Here is a 17,293-nt window from a genome sequence, read left to right on the forward strand (position 1 = left end):
AAAATTTCTCAATGTATGACAAATTTACAGTCAGACATGAATGAAGTGGGACTCACAGACAGACAGACGGACGGTGCGATTTTAATATGCCGTCCTTCGGGGGCATAACAATAGGATGTAATTTTATTGTGATAAATAAGCCAATGTATATGATTCCAATCCACTTTATTCACCGGAGGAGGCTATAAAAAATAACTGGTTATAACAGCTAGGAGATTTAAATTTCTTTACGTGATGTTTACGTTATTATTTTCTACAAGGTTTAGTGTTTCTTCATCAAACAAAAACATCGTTTTGTTTAGTGTTATAAATTGAAGCAAAATGGAGGTTTCAGGTGGGAGGCAATTACAATCTTCAAATATAAATCACCGTTAAATGCCATCCGTGTGAAAAGAGGCTAAAGGATTCTGTCAAACCTGTACGGAGTATTTTTGCGTGGACTAGTACAAATGCCATTGTAAACCTACTTCGACAAAACACCATATTCTTCTAGACAATGAAAGCATGCCAAGAGATACGAAATTGGTCTCAGCCTAACATAACTGTACGGAAGTATGTTTAGAACATGGATCACAGATAGTTCATTTCTTCTGTAGAGAACATGATGCTGTTGGTTGCACAACCTGTATGACTCTAGGTCATAATTCGTGTGATATCGATTTCATTCAAGTATGGAATATTTGGGAATTGGTTCATTTCAAGATGAAATTAACATGATTAATACATATTAAAATTGTAATACAAAAGCTATTAGGAAAACGTGAAAATCTGAACCAACGTAATGATATGATTTTAAGGACAACTAAGAGATCTAGAGATTTGCGTGATATGAAACGGAACCTAGCTTAATTAAACAGTCGATGGATTTGGATTTGTTTGTTTGTTCATGCTAAACAAGATATTGTCATCTCTTGCAGGCCATTGAACAAAAACTAACAGAAAGTGTGACGAATTATTATCAAATTAGTAGTCTAAAACTTGTCCGCGGCAATCAATCTTGTTACTTTTTAGTGTAATAGTGCATTTATGCTTATAAGCAAATAGTAAAATCTCAGAATAACTTGCCTTCTGCATATTAAAACTTACTTTCAATATTTTCACTCACTCTTTAGTGTATTAAACATATGGGAAAGTCGCTGCCAAATAGAGAATTCAAAGCATGTGGAAAAGTTTCTGAATACCTTGTCTAAGTTAGTACATAATGTTTGCCTTTGATAAAATTATATACATGTATTTCATTCTTTATAGGTTTCTTAATAAAATTCCTCTTTAAGTAAGTATAAAGGTGTGAATTTCATATAAGCTTTCTAAACATTCCCGATTCCAATTTATATTAAATACTATATTCAAAAATGAATGAAATAAATATTGTTTAAAGCATTTCAGTATGTCGCTCTTTTTCTCTGTATCATTTGTAATCAACTTGACACGAATGCAGATGAAAATATTGACACGAATGTGCGTGTACATGTATTATGCTGAATTTTATTCAGTGGGACATGGGTCAGTAAAGAGGCACAAAAACATGATGAAAAAAAATCACAAACAACAAACAAAACAAAAAAAACAAGCATGAACATGAAAATAATTTTGTAATTTAAAAATCGATTTGCAATGTGGTAGCGATCGATACGATCATTGTTTAGTCCAGCTTATAGATCAGGATGTATATTTACTTTTGATAAGTTTACAGCTGTGTACGTGATGTTTACGAAATTATTTTACAAAAGATTAAATGTTGTTCTTTTGTTGCTTTTTTCATCAAACAAAAACTTTATTTAGTCGTATGGAAAAAGGACAAAATGATACTTGAAGGAATAACACATTTTCTGTTTGTTTTACCAAGTATTTAAACATTTTGAGTTTACTGTACGTAGAAAATTGAAGAAAAATGGAGGTTTCAGGTAAGAGAAGATCAAAATGTTCAAATAAATCACCGACTGACTTTGTATTTAGATGTCATCCGTGTGAAAGGGAAGGAGAGAAAAAAGAAGCTAAAGGATTCTGTCAAACATGTACAGAGTATTTATGTGTAGACTGTTACAAATGCCACTGTAAACCTACTCCGACAAAAAACCATATTCTTCTAGACAAGGATAGCATGCCAAGAGATACGAAATTGGTCTCGGCAAAACATAACTGTACGGAAGTATGTTTAGAACATGGATCACAATTAGTCCATTTCTTCTGTAGAGAACATGATGCTGTTGGTTGCACAACCTGTATGACTCTAGGTCATAATTCGTGTGATATCGATTTCATTCCCGACATTTCTGCAGATTTTAAGGAAAGTATGGAATATTATGAATTGGTGAACAAGGTTAAACGCCTTAAAAATGATGTTCATTTTGCAAGGAAAAAAGTTGAAGAAGATGTCAAAATTGTGGAAGACATACATATGAAAGCGGTAGATGATATACGTTCATTTCGAAATGAAATTAATACATACTTGGACAATATTGTAAAAAAGCTACTAGTAAAATGTGAAAATCTGAAGCAACGTAATGACACGATTTTAAGGACAACTTTGAGAGACATGCGTGATATGAAACGGAACCTTAAAGATATGTATGTGCAGATAACTAAACAGACGAGGGATTTGGGTGATTTGTTTGTTCGTGCTAAACAAAATAGTCATGTCTTGCAAGACATTGAACAAAAAATAACGGAAAGTGTGACGAATGACCTTCAAATGTTTACCTTTGAGAGAAACAGCCAAGTTCGTTTTAACTTTGAGGATAAAGAAAGCTCTTTTGGCAAGTTGAAAGCAGTGGATGCACGGACTAAAAAGGCGATACGTAAAAAGACTTTCCCTGACCATTTCACACCAGAGTGCGTCAAAACTGTCAGTGTTAGATCAACAACAGACAATAAATATTGTCGAATCACTGGAATTGTTGTGATAGGAACTGATACGGTAGTATGTTGTGACTTTAATAACAATTTATTGAAGTTGAAAAATATCAAAGCTGATAAAGTTACATCAGTGTTGAAACTCAGCGCTGACCCTTGTGATGTAACGTGTCTTTCATGCTATCGACTTGCAATAACTACTGGGGATAAACAGAAGATTTATATGGTCTCTTATGCAAATGGATGCTTGTCGAAGCAAACAAGTTTCGCTGTAAGCGGAGAATGTGCTGGAATAACTGCGTTCGACAAGGAAAAGCTTGCTGTGTCATTTATTGATCCTCCAAAAGTGGAAATACTGAGTACGGATGGGAAAGTTCTAGAGCGTTTTGCAAAAGATAGGCATGGAAAGGAATTATTTCTTTGTCCACGGTATATAGCCACTGATTGTGAAAATGAATGTTTTTACATTTCTGATACTCTGAAGCACACGGTAGTAAAGATTTCTAAATTTGGACAAGTACTTTCTGAATACAGAGATGACAATCTTGTAAATCCAAAAGGAATAGAAGTTTGTGACGATGGATCAGTTGTAGTTTGTAACTTTGGAAATGACAATTTACATCTGATTTCACCAAACTGCGAGAAAATAAGGATACTACTACATGGAACGAAGAAACCACGTGTGGTGTGTGTAAAAATTGAAAACGAGGGGCCAATTCTTTATCTTAGTTCCGAAAGCGGAAACGAAGATGTTTTACTCAAATACAAATTTGATTAAAGGAACGCATTCAGTCAAGTCAACTAAATAATCAAAAAAATCTATAAAACCTCTACGTCACCTTTGTCTTTCTTTGATATTGTCATTTTTAATTATGATGAGTTTATCTATATAATTACTATGATTAATATGAGTGTCAGTCGGATGAATGAATGGAAATATCTAACCTTTATTTTAAAGAATATACAAGTATTTGATAAATTTTTTAAGCTCACCTGTCACAAAGTGACATGGTGAGCTGTTGTGATCGCTTTTCGTCCGGCGTCCGTCCGTCCGTCGTCCGTCCGTTTTTACTTTTACTTTAAACGACATCTCCTCATAAACCGCAAAGCCAATTTCATCCAAACTTTACAGGAATGTTCCTCTGGTAGTCAACTTAAAAAATTGTTCAAAGAATTTCATTCCAAGCAGAACTCTGGTTGCCATGGCAACCGAAAGAAAAAACTTAAAAATATTTTCTTTTAGAAAAACGTAAGAGCTAGAGCTTAAATATTGGAACGAAACATCATCTAGTCAGTGTCTACCGAGTTTGTTCAAATAAATGCCCTGGGGTCAAAATTGGCTCCTCCCCGGTGGGGGTCATTGATTTTCCTTATTTGTATATATTTAAAACTTTAAAAAATCTTCTTTTAAAAACCCTAAATAGCTTTAGTTAAGCTATTAAGCATGAAACATCTTCTAGTGCTAGGGTGTCTACGAAGTTTGTTCAAATAAAAGCCCTTGCGTCAAAATTGGCCCCGCCCCAGGGGGTCATTGTTTTCCCCTTTATGTATATATTCAAAACTTAAAAAATCTTCTTTTTATAAAACCCAAATAGCTATAGCTTAGCTATTAAGCATGAAACATCTTCTAGTGGGTGTCTACCAAGTTATATCAAATAAAAGCCCTGGGGTCAAAATTGGCCCCTCCCCAGGGGGTCATTTTTTTCCCTTTATGTATATAGTAAAAACTTAAAAAATCTTCTTTTGAAAAACCTTTAGAGATAGAGCTAAGATATTTAGCATGAAGCATCTTCTAATGAGTGTCTACCATTTTTTTTTAAATAAGGGCCCTGGGGTTAATATTGGCCCGCCCCGGGGATAATTGATTTTCTTTATATGCATATAGTAAAAACTTAAAAAAATCTTCTGTTAAAAAAACCCAAAGAGCTAGAGTTTAGATATTAAGCATGAATTATCTTCTAGTGAGTGTCTACCAAGTTTGTTCAAATAAAAGCCCTGGGGACAAAATTGGCCCGCCCAGAGGGGGGGGGGTCATTTTTTTCCCTATATGTGTATAGTTAAACTTAAAAAATCTTCTTAGAGCTAGTGCTTAGATATTTATCATGAAACATCATCAAATGGGTGTCTACCAAGTTTGTTCAAATAAAACCCCCGGGTTATAATTTGCCCGGCCCCGGGGGCCTATAAGGTGAGCGATTTCAGGGTCATCATGGCCCTCTAGTTACAAATACATTTCAAATTTTGTATAGATCTACAAGTTTTTTTTTGTTACTATTAAATCAGAAGGCTGTACTGAAAATAAGTATGCATGTTCTCTCTTTGTATGTAACCTTCTCTATATAAAGGGTGTATTATTGATATATTATGTTGAGTGTATATTCAATATGAATATCGACCAGTTAAAGACGAAAAAACATTATGCTTTGTTTACTAGTAAAATAAACTGCATACTAAAGAAGGTGTAAACACCATTTAACTTAGTATCTCTACATTTAAAACATATTTAAGTGGTTTGTTCAGGTGTAATATGTGCTTTATTGTGGTTTATCGTTGTTTACCTTTTTGATATATTGTTTCAAATGTAGTAGTAAGAACTTAGTGTCCACGGCTTGTTATTTTTTGTGTATTGAATACATGGAAAAGTCTAAAAAAATATTTGTCTATAAAGGCTAATTGTTCGCGGGGGACAGTTATGTTATCTCTTATTGTATTTGTGTATTAAACATATAGAAAGGTCTCAGAGTCATTAGTCTTCTGCATGCAGATAAAACCGTGTCCACGGCGGTCAATATTGACATTTATTTAGTGTAATAAATATATGGAAATGACTCAACATTGTTTTCTGCGAAATAGAGAAAGCGCGTTGAAGTTTCTAAATATTTTGTCTTTCAATAAAGAAGACAAATGAAAAGGTATCCAATTTTATGCCTTTGATAATATCAAATATGTCATTCATTAGAAACCTCTTAATTTTTCAAAAATCAGCAAAAGGTGTGAATTTAATATAAGAGCTTTCTACTAAATCCTGATTGTAATTTATATACAAGTATTGATATATATATTGTATTGTAAAAAAAATATTGTATAATATTTTTTGTGTTTTCTCTGCATGATTTATAACCTGGGTCCGAGGTTATAAAAGAATTTAATGAGCATAAACTCAGATCTCAGGCATTTGATTGGTCAGAAAAAAACACAGAATGTAAATTGACCAATGGAAATCCTGAGTTTCCAGATATAACTCAGAAAAAAGTTGAGCCAGGCCTCAAGATTATTAAACATTTTTATAAGTTCAGTCTCAAATCTCGTGATTTTCATTGGTCAGTGTATCCTGAGCTGATTTCTGGTCAATCAAATACCGGAGATCTGAGTTTGAGCTTAGACAATTTCTTTATAACCTCGGACTCTGGTTGACACAAGTGCGGAACTTGTTGATAGTAGAAAATATTCAAACAAATACATGTATATCATATTGAATGTATATTCAATGTGAACAACAGTTGGAGAATATTTGTCAGGACTAACGAACAAACAAAGAAAATTTATAGTGTGTAGCAGCGCAATAAACTACAAAGCTCTTTTTATTTATAGTCTCTACATAATTATCTCTACATAAATTTATGTGGTTTGTTTACATGTCATGTGTTCTATTGTGGTTTATTGTCGTACTTCTAATGGATGATGTTAATGAGTCTGTACCGTACACTACAATTACAAATACCATTAAATAGTGTAACTGTTGGTAGCTTTTTCAAGAAAATAAATATTCTTTTTTATATTTAAACACACAAAAAAGAGCATCAGATGGTTACAAATGATTCGCTTCATCTTCACAATATTTTTTTCGAGGTAGCTAGTGTACGTTTTAAGATTTTAAAATGCGACATTTGTTGTTATAATCATAAATGTGTTTATTTTTTCGTAAACTGTCTAAATAAACAAAACAATTATACATTTCGATGTTGTCCTTTGTGGGCACTGTCTTATACTTATTTTTGGTTTGGACTACTGTTTTTGTACGTTGGTATCCTTAGATAGACAACTAAAACTTGAACATCAGCCCACAGTAAATACTTTTGTTTGTATACCTTGACTAATTTAGTACATAATGTTTGCCTTTGATAAAATTATAGACATGTATTTCATTCTTTAAAGGTTTCTTAATAAATTCCTCTTTAAGTAAGTATAAGGTGTGAATTTCATATAAGCTTTCTAATCAATCCCGATTCCAATTCATATAAAATACTACATTGTATATTCAAAAATGAATGAAATAAATATTGTTTAAAGCATTTCAGTATGTCTCTCTTTTTCTCTGTATCATTTGTAATCAATTTGACACGAATGCAGGTGAAAATATTGACACGAATGTGCGTGTACATGTATTATGCTGAATTATTTTCAGTGGGACATGGGTCAGTAAAGAGGCACAAAAACATGATGCAAAAAAGAAAAACAAAAACAAAAAAAACACAAGCATGAACGTGAAAATAATTTTGTAATTTAAAAATCGATTTGCAATGTGTCGGTTGATACGATTATTGATTGATCCAGCTTATTGATCAGGAAGTATATTTAATTTTGAAAAGTTGCCAAACAAGGTTTAAATTTGTGTAGTGATATCTACGAAATTGTTTGACCAAAGCTTCAAGGTTTCTTCATTAAACAAACAATTTCTTTTATTTAGTCGTATGGAAAAGGGACAAAATGATGAAAGAAAATATTAACTTGACGGAATACTTGTAACACATTTGCTGTTTGTTTTTAAACATATTGATTTTAACTTTTTTGATAAAATAGGTAGAAAAGTTTAGTAAAATGGAGGTTTCAGGTAAAAAGAAATCAAAATGTTCAAATAAATCACCGACTGACTTTGTATTTAGATGTCATCCGTGTGAAAGGGAAGGAGAGAAAAAAGAGGCTAAAGGATTCTGTCAAACATGTACAGAGTATTTATGTGTAGACTGTTACAAATGTCACTGTAAACCTACTCCGACAAAACACCATATTCTGCTAGACAAGGATAGCATGCCAAGAGATACGAAATTGGTCTCAGCTAAACATAACTGTACGGAAGTATGTTTAGAACATGGATCACAATTAGTCCATTTCTTCTGTAAAGAACATGATGCTGTTGGTTGCACAACCTGTATGACTCTAGGTCATAATTCGTGTGATATCGATTTCATTCCCGACATTTCTGCAGATTTTAAGGAAAGTATGGAATATTATGAATTGGTGAACAAGGTTAAACGCCTTAAAAATGATGTAAAGTTAGCAAAGAAAAAAGTTGAAGAAAATGTCAAAGCTGTGGAAGACCTACATATGCAAGTAGTAGATGATATACGTTCATTTCGAAATGAAATTAATACATACTTGGACAATATCGTAAAAAAGCTACTAGTAAAATGTGAAAATCTGAAGCAACGTAATGACACGATTTTAAGGACAACTTTGAGAGACATGCGTGATATGAAACGGAACCTTAAAGATATGTATGTGCAGATAACTAAACAGACGAGGGATTTGGGTGATTTGTTTGTTCATGCTAAACAAAATAGTCATGCCTTGCAAGACATTGAACAAAAAATAACGGAAAGTGTGACGAATGACCTTCAAATGTTTACCTTTGAGAGAAACAGCCAAGTTCATTTTACCTTTGAGGCGAAAGAAAGCTCTTTTGGCGAATTGAAAGCAGTGGATGCACGGACTAAAAAGGCGATACGTAAAAAGACTTTCCCTGATCATTTCACACCAGAGTGCGTCAAAACTGTCAAGGTTAAATCAATAAAAGACAATAAATATTGTCGAATCACTGGAATTGTTGTGATAGCGACTGATACGGTAATATGTTGTGACTTTAATAACAATTTATTGAAGTTGAAAAATATCAAAGCTGATAAAGTTACATCAGTGTTGAAACTCAGTGCTGACCCTTGTGATGTAACGTGTCTTTCATGCTATCGACTTGCAGTAACTACTGGTGATAAACAGAAGATATATATGGTGTCTTATGCAAATGGATGCTTGTCGATGCAAAAAAGTTTCGCTGTGAGCGGAGAATGTGCTGGAATAACTGCGTTCGACAATGAAAAGCTCATTGTGTCATTTATGGGTCCTCCAAAGGTGGAAATACTGAGTACGGATGGGAAAGTTCTAGAGCGTTTTGCAAAAGATAGGCATGGAAAGGAATTATTTCTTTGTCCACGGTATATAGCCACTGATTGTGAAAATGAATGCTTTTACATTTCTGATACTCTGAAGCACACGGTAGTAAAGATTTCTAAATTTGGGCAAGTACTTTCTGAGTACAGAGATGACAATCTTGTAAATCCAAAAGGAATAGAAGTTTGTGACGATGGATCAGTTGTAGTTTGTAACTTTGGAAATGACAATTTACATCTGATTTCACCGAACTGCGAGAAAATAAGGGTACTACTAAACGGAACGAAGAAACCACGTGTGGTGTGTGTAAAAATTGAAAACGAAGGGCCAATACTTTATCTTAGTTCCGAAAGCGGAAATGAAGATGTTTTACTCAAATACAAATTTGATTAAATCGTTAAGGAACGCATTCTGTTGAGTGACCAAGTCAATTCAACTAAATAACCAAATAATTCTATAAGACCTCTACGTCATCCATTTCTTTCTCTGATAACGTGCGAGCATATATATGTGCGAGGTGTGTCCGTAAAGTGCCAGGGTGTTTTTGTGAATCCTGCCATATGAAATAGTGTGATGGGGTCTCTCGTACAGTGCAGTCTAAAGGAAAAATGCATGCTTCAATTAAATACAACTTGTTAATGGACGATAGCTAACACCCCAAACATTGAGTTAAGCGGGAAAAGGAAGCTACACAAAAATTAGACTGAGCAAGACATGGTTTAAGAACATAATATGATGAACTTTCCTCGAGTATTAATGAATAATTGAATAATTGTGTAACACTACTGAACAGTTCTTTTGAAATTCGTGTTTGTTTTCAATATTTTCCCATTTTCCCATTTCTTTAACTCCAGTTGTTGCCTTTTGCAATATTATCGTTTATACTGGGCCATATATAACTTGTCAATAAGAATTAAATGCACATATGTTTAATGAATACCAAGCTCCATCTAGCGCTTTTTCGTCGAAAGTTTATAAATACGAAAAAATGTATAATTATGTTAATAATCAAGGTTTATTGTGAAGAACATCATATGAAATGTATAGAAATATTTTATTTATTTATATACATGTTACTTAATTCAGGAAAGAAAATATCTCCTCTGTTGTATTTTCTCTGTATGATTTGTAACCAGGTTAACACGAGTGCAGACCTTGATAGCAGTAGCAAATATTCAAACGAATATAAATGCGTTAAATTTTTAGTTTCTCTTGCAATGACTCATTCGCTCATATGGATCTTAAATGTTCTGAAAAATATACCTATACTAAATACTAGTATTTAAAGGATTCATTTTCTTATTTCAGTACATTTTATTTGTGTTTGGAACAAACTACCTTTTACTAGCTTTAAAATCTTCTAAAAACAGCTGTTAAAATTATTTTCTAATTTTACAATTTAATACATGATGAAAATTGACCACAATATTGTAGCTGTTATAAATGTTGATACTATCATTTTTAATTATTATGAGTTTGTCTATATATATAATTACTATGATTAATATGAGTGTCAGTCGGATGAATGAATGAATCTAACCTTTATTTTAAAAATATTTCAAATACAGCTCATTGTGAGTTTATGCCTGAAAATATAAATTCTTATCAAAGTAACGACATAAATATTAAATTGTTAGACAGCCCATATACAGCTGAAGAAATATCATAAACTATTTCTTCACTGAATAGGTATAAAAGTTGTGATATAAATAATAATGTTGCGGATTTTTTCATTGACTCTAACAACTTTATTGTGCCATATCTTGTTATTATATTTGATAAAATATTTGACTCCGGCTTATACCCGGAGTCGTGTTGTAATTATTAAGGGTATTATAATACCAATACTTAAAGGGAGATACTAGTAATCCGTCAAATTATAGGGGAATAACACATGTAAACGTACATTGTAATTGGTAAAATATTTCCATTGCTGTTAAGAAATAGGTTGAATAAATGGTGTGAACAATGTGATGTTTTTAATGGGTCACAATTTGGTTTTAGAGATAAGCATTCGACAACTGATTGCATATTCATTTTACAATCGATTATTCAGAAGGTTTTATCTAATAAGTCTAAATTATATTGTGCTTTTATCGATTATGAAAAAGCTTTTGATACTGTGATTCGGGATTATGGGTTAAACTTTTAAAAACGGGTATCAGTTGTAAAATGATTAATATTATTAAGTCAATATATACGAATCTTAAATCATGTGTTAGATTGTCCCGAAACATGAAACTATCAGAATTTTTTGACGTCACTGTGGGCTTAAAGCAAGGGGAACCACTCTCCCCATTACTTTTTATTTTGTTTATAAATTATATAAATGAAAGTCTTGATTTTAACCTGTTAACTGAAAAAGGTTTAGATATGTTGAGTATGTATATGTTACTTTTTGCTGATGATATAGCTCTTTTTACCGCTAGTCCTGATAGTCTTCAAGCACAATTAAACATGGTTCAAAATTATTCTACAAAATGGGGTCTTAAGATTAATGTTAAAAAGACAAAAATTTGTATTTTTGAGAAAAGAAAACAACCGTGTAATTAAGTTGGGACAATAAATGATGAAATTGTAAAAGTTTTTGATAATTTTACTTATCTTGGTGTAAATTTTACTTATGCAGGTAATTTGAAAAATTCTGTTAAAAATTTATCAGAACAACCTATCAAGGCTTATAATTCACTTTAACAATTGTTTAATAGAGTGAACTTGGATATTAAAACTAAACTAGCTCTTTTTGATTCTATGGTTGTACCAATCATTTTGTATTGCTCTGATGTATGGGGAATTTATGATTTTAAGGAGGTAGATAAACTTCATATCAAATTTTGTATAATTGTTTTAGGTGTTAAACAATGCTGCGGTTTTTGGCGAGCTAGGAAGGTACCCTCTCTCTGTTATTAGTAAAGAGAGATCATTACAATATTGGCTTAGAATAATGAAAATTCAAAATTCACCAATGTATAAATTATATATTGAACAATGTAACACAAATAACAATAATTCATGGGCATCTAAGATTAAAACATTAGTAGATGACTTAGGATGTAGTTATATTTATTTAACTGCCTGGGTCAATTACAACTTTGCACCTATTTTAAAGCGGAGGTTACGAGATCAATATGTACAAAAGTGGCATGAATGTATAGAAGACATGTCCAAATTGGAATATTATAGAATGTATAAACAATGTTTTGGTTTTGAAAAATATTTGGAATGTATTAATATACTCTAAGATAAATTTAGAAAATCCATTACAGGCTTTAGATTAAGTTCTCATAGTTTAGAAATTGAGGTTGGTAGATATCAAGGTATGCATAGAAATGAACGAATATATAAAGTTTGTAATACTAATTTAGTTGATTCGGAATATCACTTTTTGTTAACGTGCCCTATATATTCTGAAATAAGAACAAAATATTTAGGTAATTGTTCATGGCCTAGTAGGCAAATTTTTCAAACATTATGTCCTGTAAGAGTAAGAATAAGTTATGTAAAACTGCCAAATATTTGTATGAAGCATTTCAAATAAGGAAAAGTTTTGTCGATGTAGAAGCTGCTTCTTAATTTGCATTATATAAATACACTTCATTTTACTGTATATCTGTGACAATTTGTGTAGGTTATATGTATAGTTATTATGTGCAAGCACTGTATTATGTATAGTTTATATGTTTATGTTGTCTTGGCCATATTCTTCACTTTGCAAATGTTAAATTGGCCAAAGGCATGTTATTATGCCGATTTGCTGAATAAACTGAACTGAACTGATTTTAAAGAATATACTAGTATTTGATTTTTTTATTTGTACAAATAGATTTCAAATTTGTATAGACCTACAAGTTTTTGTTTCTTTGTTATTGTTAAATAAGAAGGCTGTAATGAAAATAAGTATGCATGTTCTTATTGTGTAAACTTTGTATGTGACCTTCTCTAAATAAAGGTTGTATTGTTAATATGTTATGTTGAGTGTATATTCAATGTGAAAATCAGTTGAAGACTGAGAAGTCCGGAGGAAAAAAAACATAATGCTTTGTTTACTAGCAAAATAAACTGCATGCTAAAGAAGGTGTAAACACCATTTAACTTAGTACATTGTACATGTATCTCTACATTTAAAACATATTTAAGTGGTTTGTTCAGGTGTAATATGTGTGCTTTATGGTGGTTTATCGTTGTTCACCTTTTTTGATATTATAAATATTTTGTTTCAAATGTAGTAGTAAGAGCTTAGTGTCCACGGCTTGTTATTTTTGTGTATTGAACACATGGAAAAGTCTCAAAATATTTGTGTCCACGGCGGTCAATATTGACATGTGTTTAGTGTAATAAATATATGGAAAAGTCTCAACATTGTTTGTTTTCTGCGAAATAGAAAAAGCACGTTGAAGTGAATATTTTGTCTTTCATTCAATAAAGAAGATACATGAAAAGATATCCAATTTTTTTGCCTTTGATAATATCAAATATGTCATTCATTAGAAGTCTTAATTTTTCAAAAGTCAGCAAAAGGTGTGAATTTAATATAAGAGCTTTCTACTCAATCCTCAAAATATTTGTTGTGTTTTCTGTGCATGATTTATAACCTGGGTCCTAGGTAATAAAAGAATTTAATGAGCATAAACTCAGATCTCAGGCATTTGATTGGTCAGAAAAAAACACAGAATGTAAATTGACCAATGGAAATCCTGAGTTTCCAGATAGAACTAAAAAAACTCAAGATTATAAAACATTTTTATAAGTTCAGTCTCAAATCTCGTGATTTTCATTGGTCAGTGTACATCCTGAGCTGATTTCTGATCAATCAAATACCGGAGATCTGAGTTTGAGCTTAGACAATTTCTTTATAACCTCGGACTCTGGTTGACACAAGTGTTGAACTTGTTGATAGTAGAAAATATTCAAACAAATAAATCATATTGAATGTATATTAAATGTGAACAATAGTTGAAGAATTTTAGTCAGAAGGAAAAAAAACGGGAAAAAAAAAAAAACGAAAAAAAAACTAACAAACAAAAAAAGACAAAAAGATCTTTTGTACATGTATAGCAGCGCAATAAACTGCAAGATCTTTTTATTAATATATACATGTAGTCCTTATGCGTTGTATATTGTGGTTCTAATGGATGTTGATAATGTGTCTGTACCATACACTACAATTACAAATATCATTATAAATATTGTAACTGTCGGTAGCTTTTTCAAGAAAATAAATATTCTTTTTTATATTTAAACATACAAAAAAAGAGTATCAGACTGATGGTTACAAATGGTTCGCTACATCTTCACAATATTTTTTTCTAGGTAGTGTACGTTTTAAGATTTTAAAATGCGTCATTTGTTACTTATGTGTTTATATTTTCGTAAACTGTCTAAATAAACAAAATAATTATACATGATGCATGTTGTTGTTTGTAGGCACTGGCTTATACATATTTTTGGTTTGGACTACTGTTTTTGTACGTTGGTATCCTTAGATAGACAACTAAAACTTGAACATCAGCCAACAGTAAATACTTTCAATTGCATATGGTAAATTGCTGATACAGTAGCCAATAAACAAAAATATTTGTTTTATGATTCTTTACCTTAAACGCGTGATAAAATAAGACTAAATAAAAAAGCAAAGCGTTTGAATTAATTACAACATTCTAATAATATACAAATCGTTCAAAGTTATTACAATATTATGTAAATTAATAAACAAATATTCCATATATAATTAATAACAAAACTTTTATAATAAGCAAGTCGTTCAAAGTTATTACAATAATATATTAATTAGTTAACAAATCTTCCACATTACTAACAACACGAATAATAAGCAAATCGCACAAAGTTATTACCATGCATATTCTCTTCGTAAGCATTTTCCAAATAAAGCAAATCATTCAATGAATTACATTACACATATCGTCCACATATATTATGAGGAGTGTTCAAATATGAATGCATCTATATAGATGCTTATTGAATGAGTGCAGATTAATTAATTCTAAATTTATTGAACGAGTTGAACAAAATAATATTATGCAAGCCTTGTATTGTATCCACACGACTAATATAACATTCTATTTAATTATCACACATTAAAAATATGGACGGTAAACCGTGCATTATTATAATGTCGGCTTAAACAACAACGTCTGTCAAGATGGTTGGTAAAGTGAAAGTTAATGCCGATGCAAGATGCACCACTAGGCAAATAGCTACTATATAGTACCGTTGGCATTTCATTAGGAGCAGCTTCTCAACCGTGATTTGAAAATGAGATAGATCTGTGCTAGATAGATTCCCTATTTGCTGACAGGTGAGCAGAAAAGGCTTGCGTGCAATGCGCTTAGTTGTTCCAAATTACAATGCATGGTCTTTTGCAAATGTCGTTACTGGTGATGGAACTTGGGTTTGTTTTTATGAGCCAAAACACCAACACAAGATTTAGGCTACATAGTCTGGCTAAAGAAAATGCATTACAAAAAGGAGAAGGTCATATATGCCATTTTCTTTACAACTCGGGGTCCCGCCATTGAGGTTGCTGATCCTAAAGACTAATCTGTTCATGCGAAATCTTTTTGGCATTTTTTTTTTTTTTTTTGAAAACAAAACAAATACTTTCGAAAACGAAGATCCTCAACAGTTTTGGCCAAAGTCAGAGTGCTGCATTACAACGCGTCATCGCGTCAAGGCATCTATGGTGCAAAACTTTCTGAAGCAGAAAAAGTTATTATGTTCCCTCACCACCTGACCTTGACATTTGTGACTTCTTTTTGTTTCCCAGGCTAAAAATACCTTTGAGGTGATATCACGTTAAAAATTTGTTCCAATGACTTCATACTATACCAAAAAGGAAAATGCCTTCAAAGATTGGATCCGGAGACTGAAACTTTAAAAAATCAGTGAAAACTATAAACTTAGAATAATAAAATTTTACGTTCATATTGGAACACTCCTCTTAAATACGCTGATAATAATTCCAACACACGTTTCACACATTTCCTCTACCAAAATTACTTCTAAGCTTATGTAGTTCAACATATATTTTTATCAATTCGCTACTTTATTATCATGTCATAATAGAAAAAGATAATAAATTTTCATGCATATCGTTCAAATGCTTTGTAATTAATCACTCGTGCCGATAGGCCTGATCAATGTATAATTTGAACTCGAACTGTGTATTGTTGTACAACAAAGCACTCAAAACAACATTCCAATAAAAAGATTTCTTAATAATCAGACAAGTCAAAGCAAATAAATATTTGCAAAACGCAATCACACCAATTTACAGGTTTGTTAATAAAAGATACGCAGGACATGCTTTGTTGTGACGCTTTTATGGCGCAAAGTTTAATTTATACTCTCACATATTTATAAGAATCGTCAAACGAAATCACGATCTTAAAAACATAAACTGAAAACGAATCATTGAAGACTACAGTAAACTGGTGATGTTCACTTTTTTCTGATGAAAGAATCACGGCTTCCACGTAAATTAGTAGTCAGCAACCTATAAGGCGATACAATAAACACGGAGAAATTACGTTGCAAATAATAAAACTAAGGGAGGTAACAAGAGCCAAATGTTTGTACTGTCTTGATAAGTTGACATATTTTACACGTTATCAAATCGCTGAGCAATATTACTTCAGAAAAAAAAACATTTCAATTCTTCAGTGCAACATTATAATAAATTATAATCTAACAACATTAATTGCTTTATTGACAAGTTATATATAAATCTATGTATGCGTATATTTGCATCGGATGTAATAGAGAGTATAGAGACTGTACGTTGTTAATGGGAAAAAAAACATGATTAAGTTCTACTTTTTTATTTTCATCACGTTATATGTATGTAATATTGAGTGCGTTTTACTGTACTTCTAAAAATTATGTATTATATCAAGATAAATGGTATGTCTCCGATAAAAATTGTTTATAAAGAATTATACAATCTGGGATATACGATAATCGTATGTCCCAGATACAACTAATGAATGATTTGACATTGTTGTTTCCAAAACAAACATTTCTTACCTATATATTACTGAAAATTAAAAAGTATAGGCTAATATATATGATATCACATACGAATAGAATTACAAAACTAATGTTTACAGTAGAAAACATTCCACCAATTCACGAAGATCTATATAAATATCTGAAAAAGATTATAGATCTGTGAGATGTGTTTATATAATGGTTTTAAATGGTGTGTGTCCACAAAATTTTCAAGACTGGTCACATGACTTTGAAAGTAATATTATAC

General features: G+C 31.6%; 2 protein-coding genes across 2 annotated transcripts; both read left to right on the forward strand.

The window, feature by feature from the left end:
- Window positions 1-1,891: 1,891 nt before the first annotated feature.
- LOC132751464 (uncharacterized) lies at window positions 1,892-3,631 on the forward strand. The gene has a single exon (XM_060741622.1). It carries the CDS (start codon window positions 1,892-1,894, stop codon window positions 3,629-3,631), a length of 1,740 nt encoding a protein of 579 aa, XP_060597605.1.
- A 4,040-nt stretch (window positions 3,632-7,671) lies between these two features.
- Window positions 7,672-9,411, forward strand: LOC132751472 (uncharacterized). The gene has a single exon (XM_060741637.1). The coding sequence runs from the start codon at window positions 7,672-7,674 to the stop codon at window positions 9,409-9,411; it is 1,740 nt and encodes a 579-aa protein (XP_060597620.1).
- Window positions 9,412-17,293: the final 7,882 nt, after the last annotated feature.

The sequence above is a fragment of the Ruditapes philippinarum genome, unplaced genomic scaffold, assembly GCF_026571515.1.
Source record: "Ruditapes philippinarum isolate M1 unplaced genomic scaffold, ASM2657151v2 ctg247_1_1_1_1, whole genome shotgun sequence".
NCBI lineage: Eukaryota > Metazoa > Mollusca > Bivalvia > Venerida > Veneridae > Ruditapes > Ruditapes philippinarum.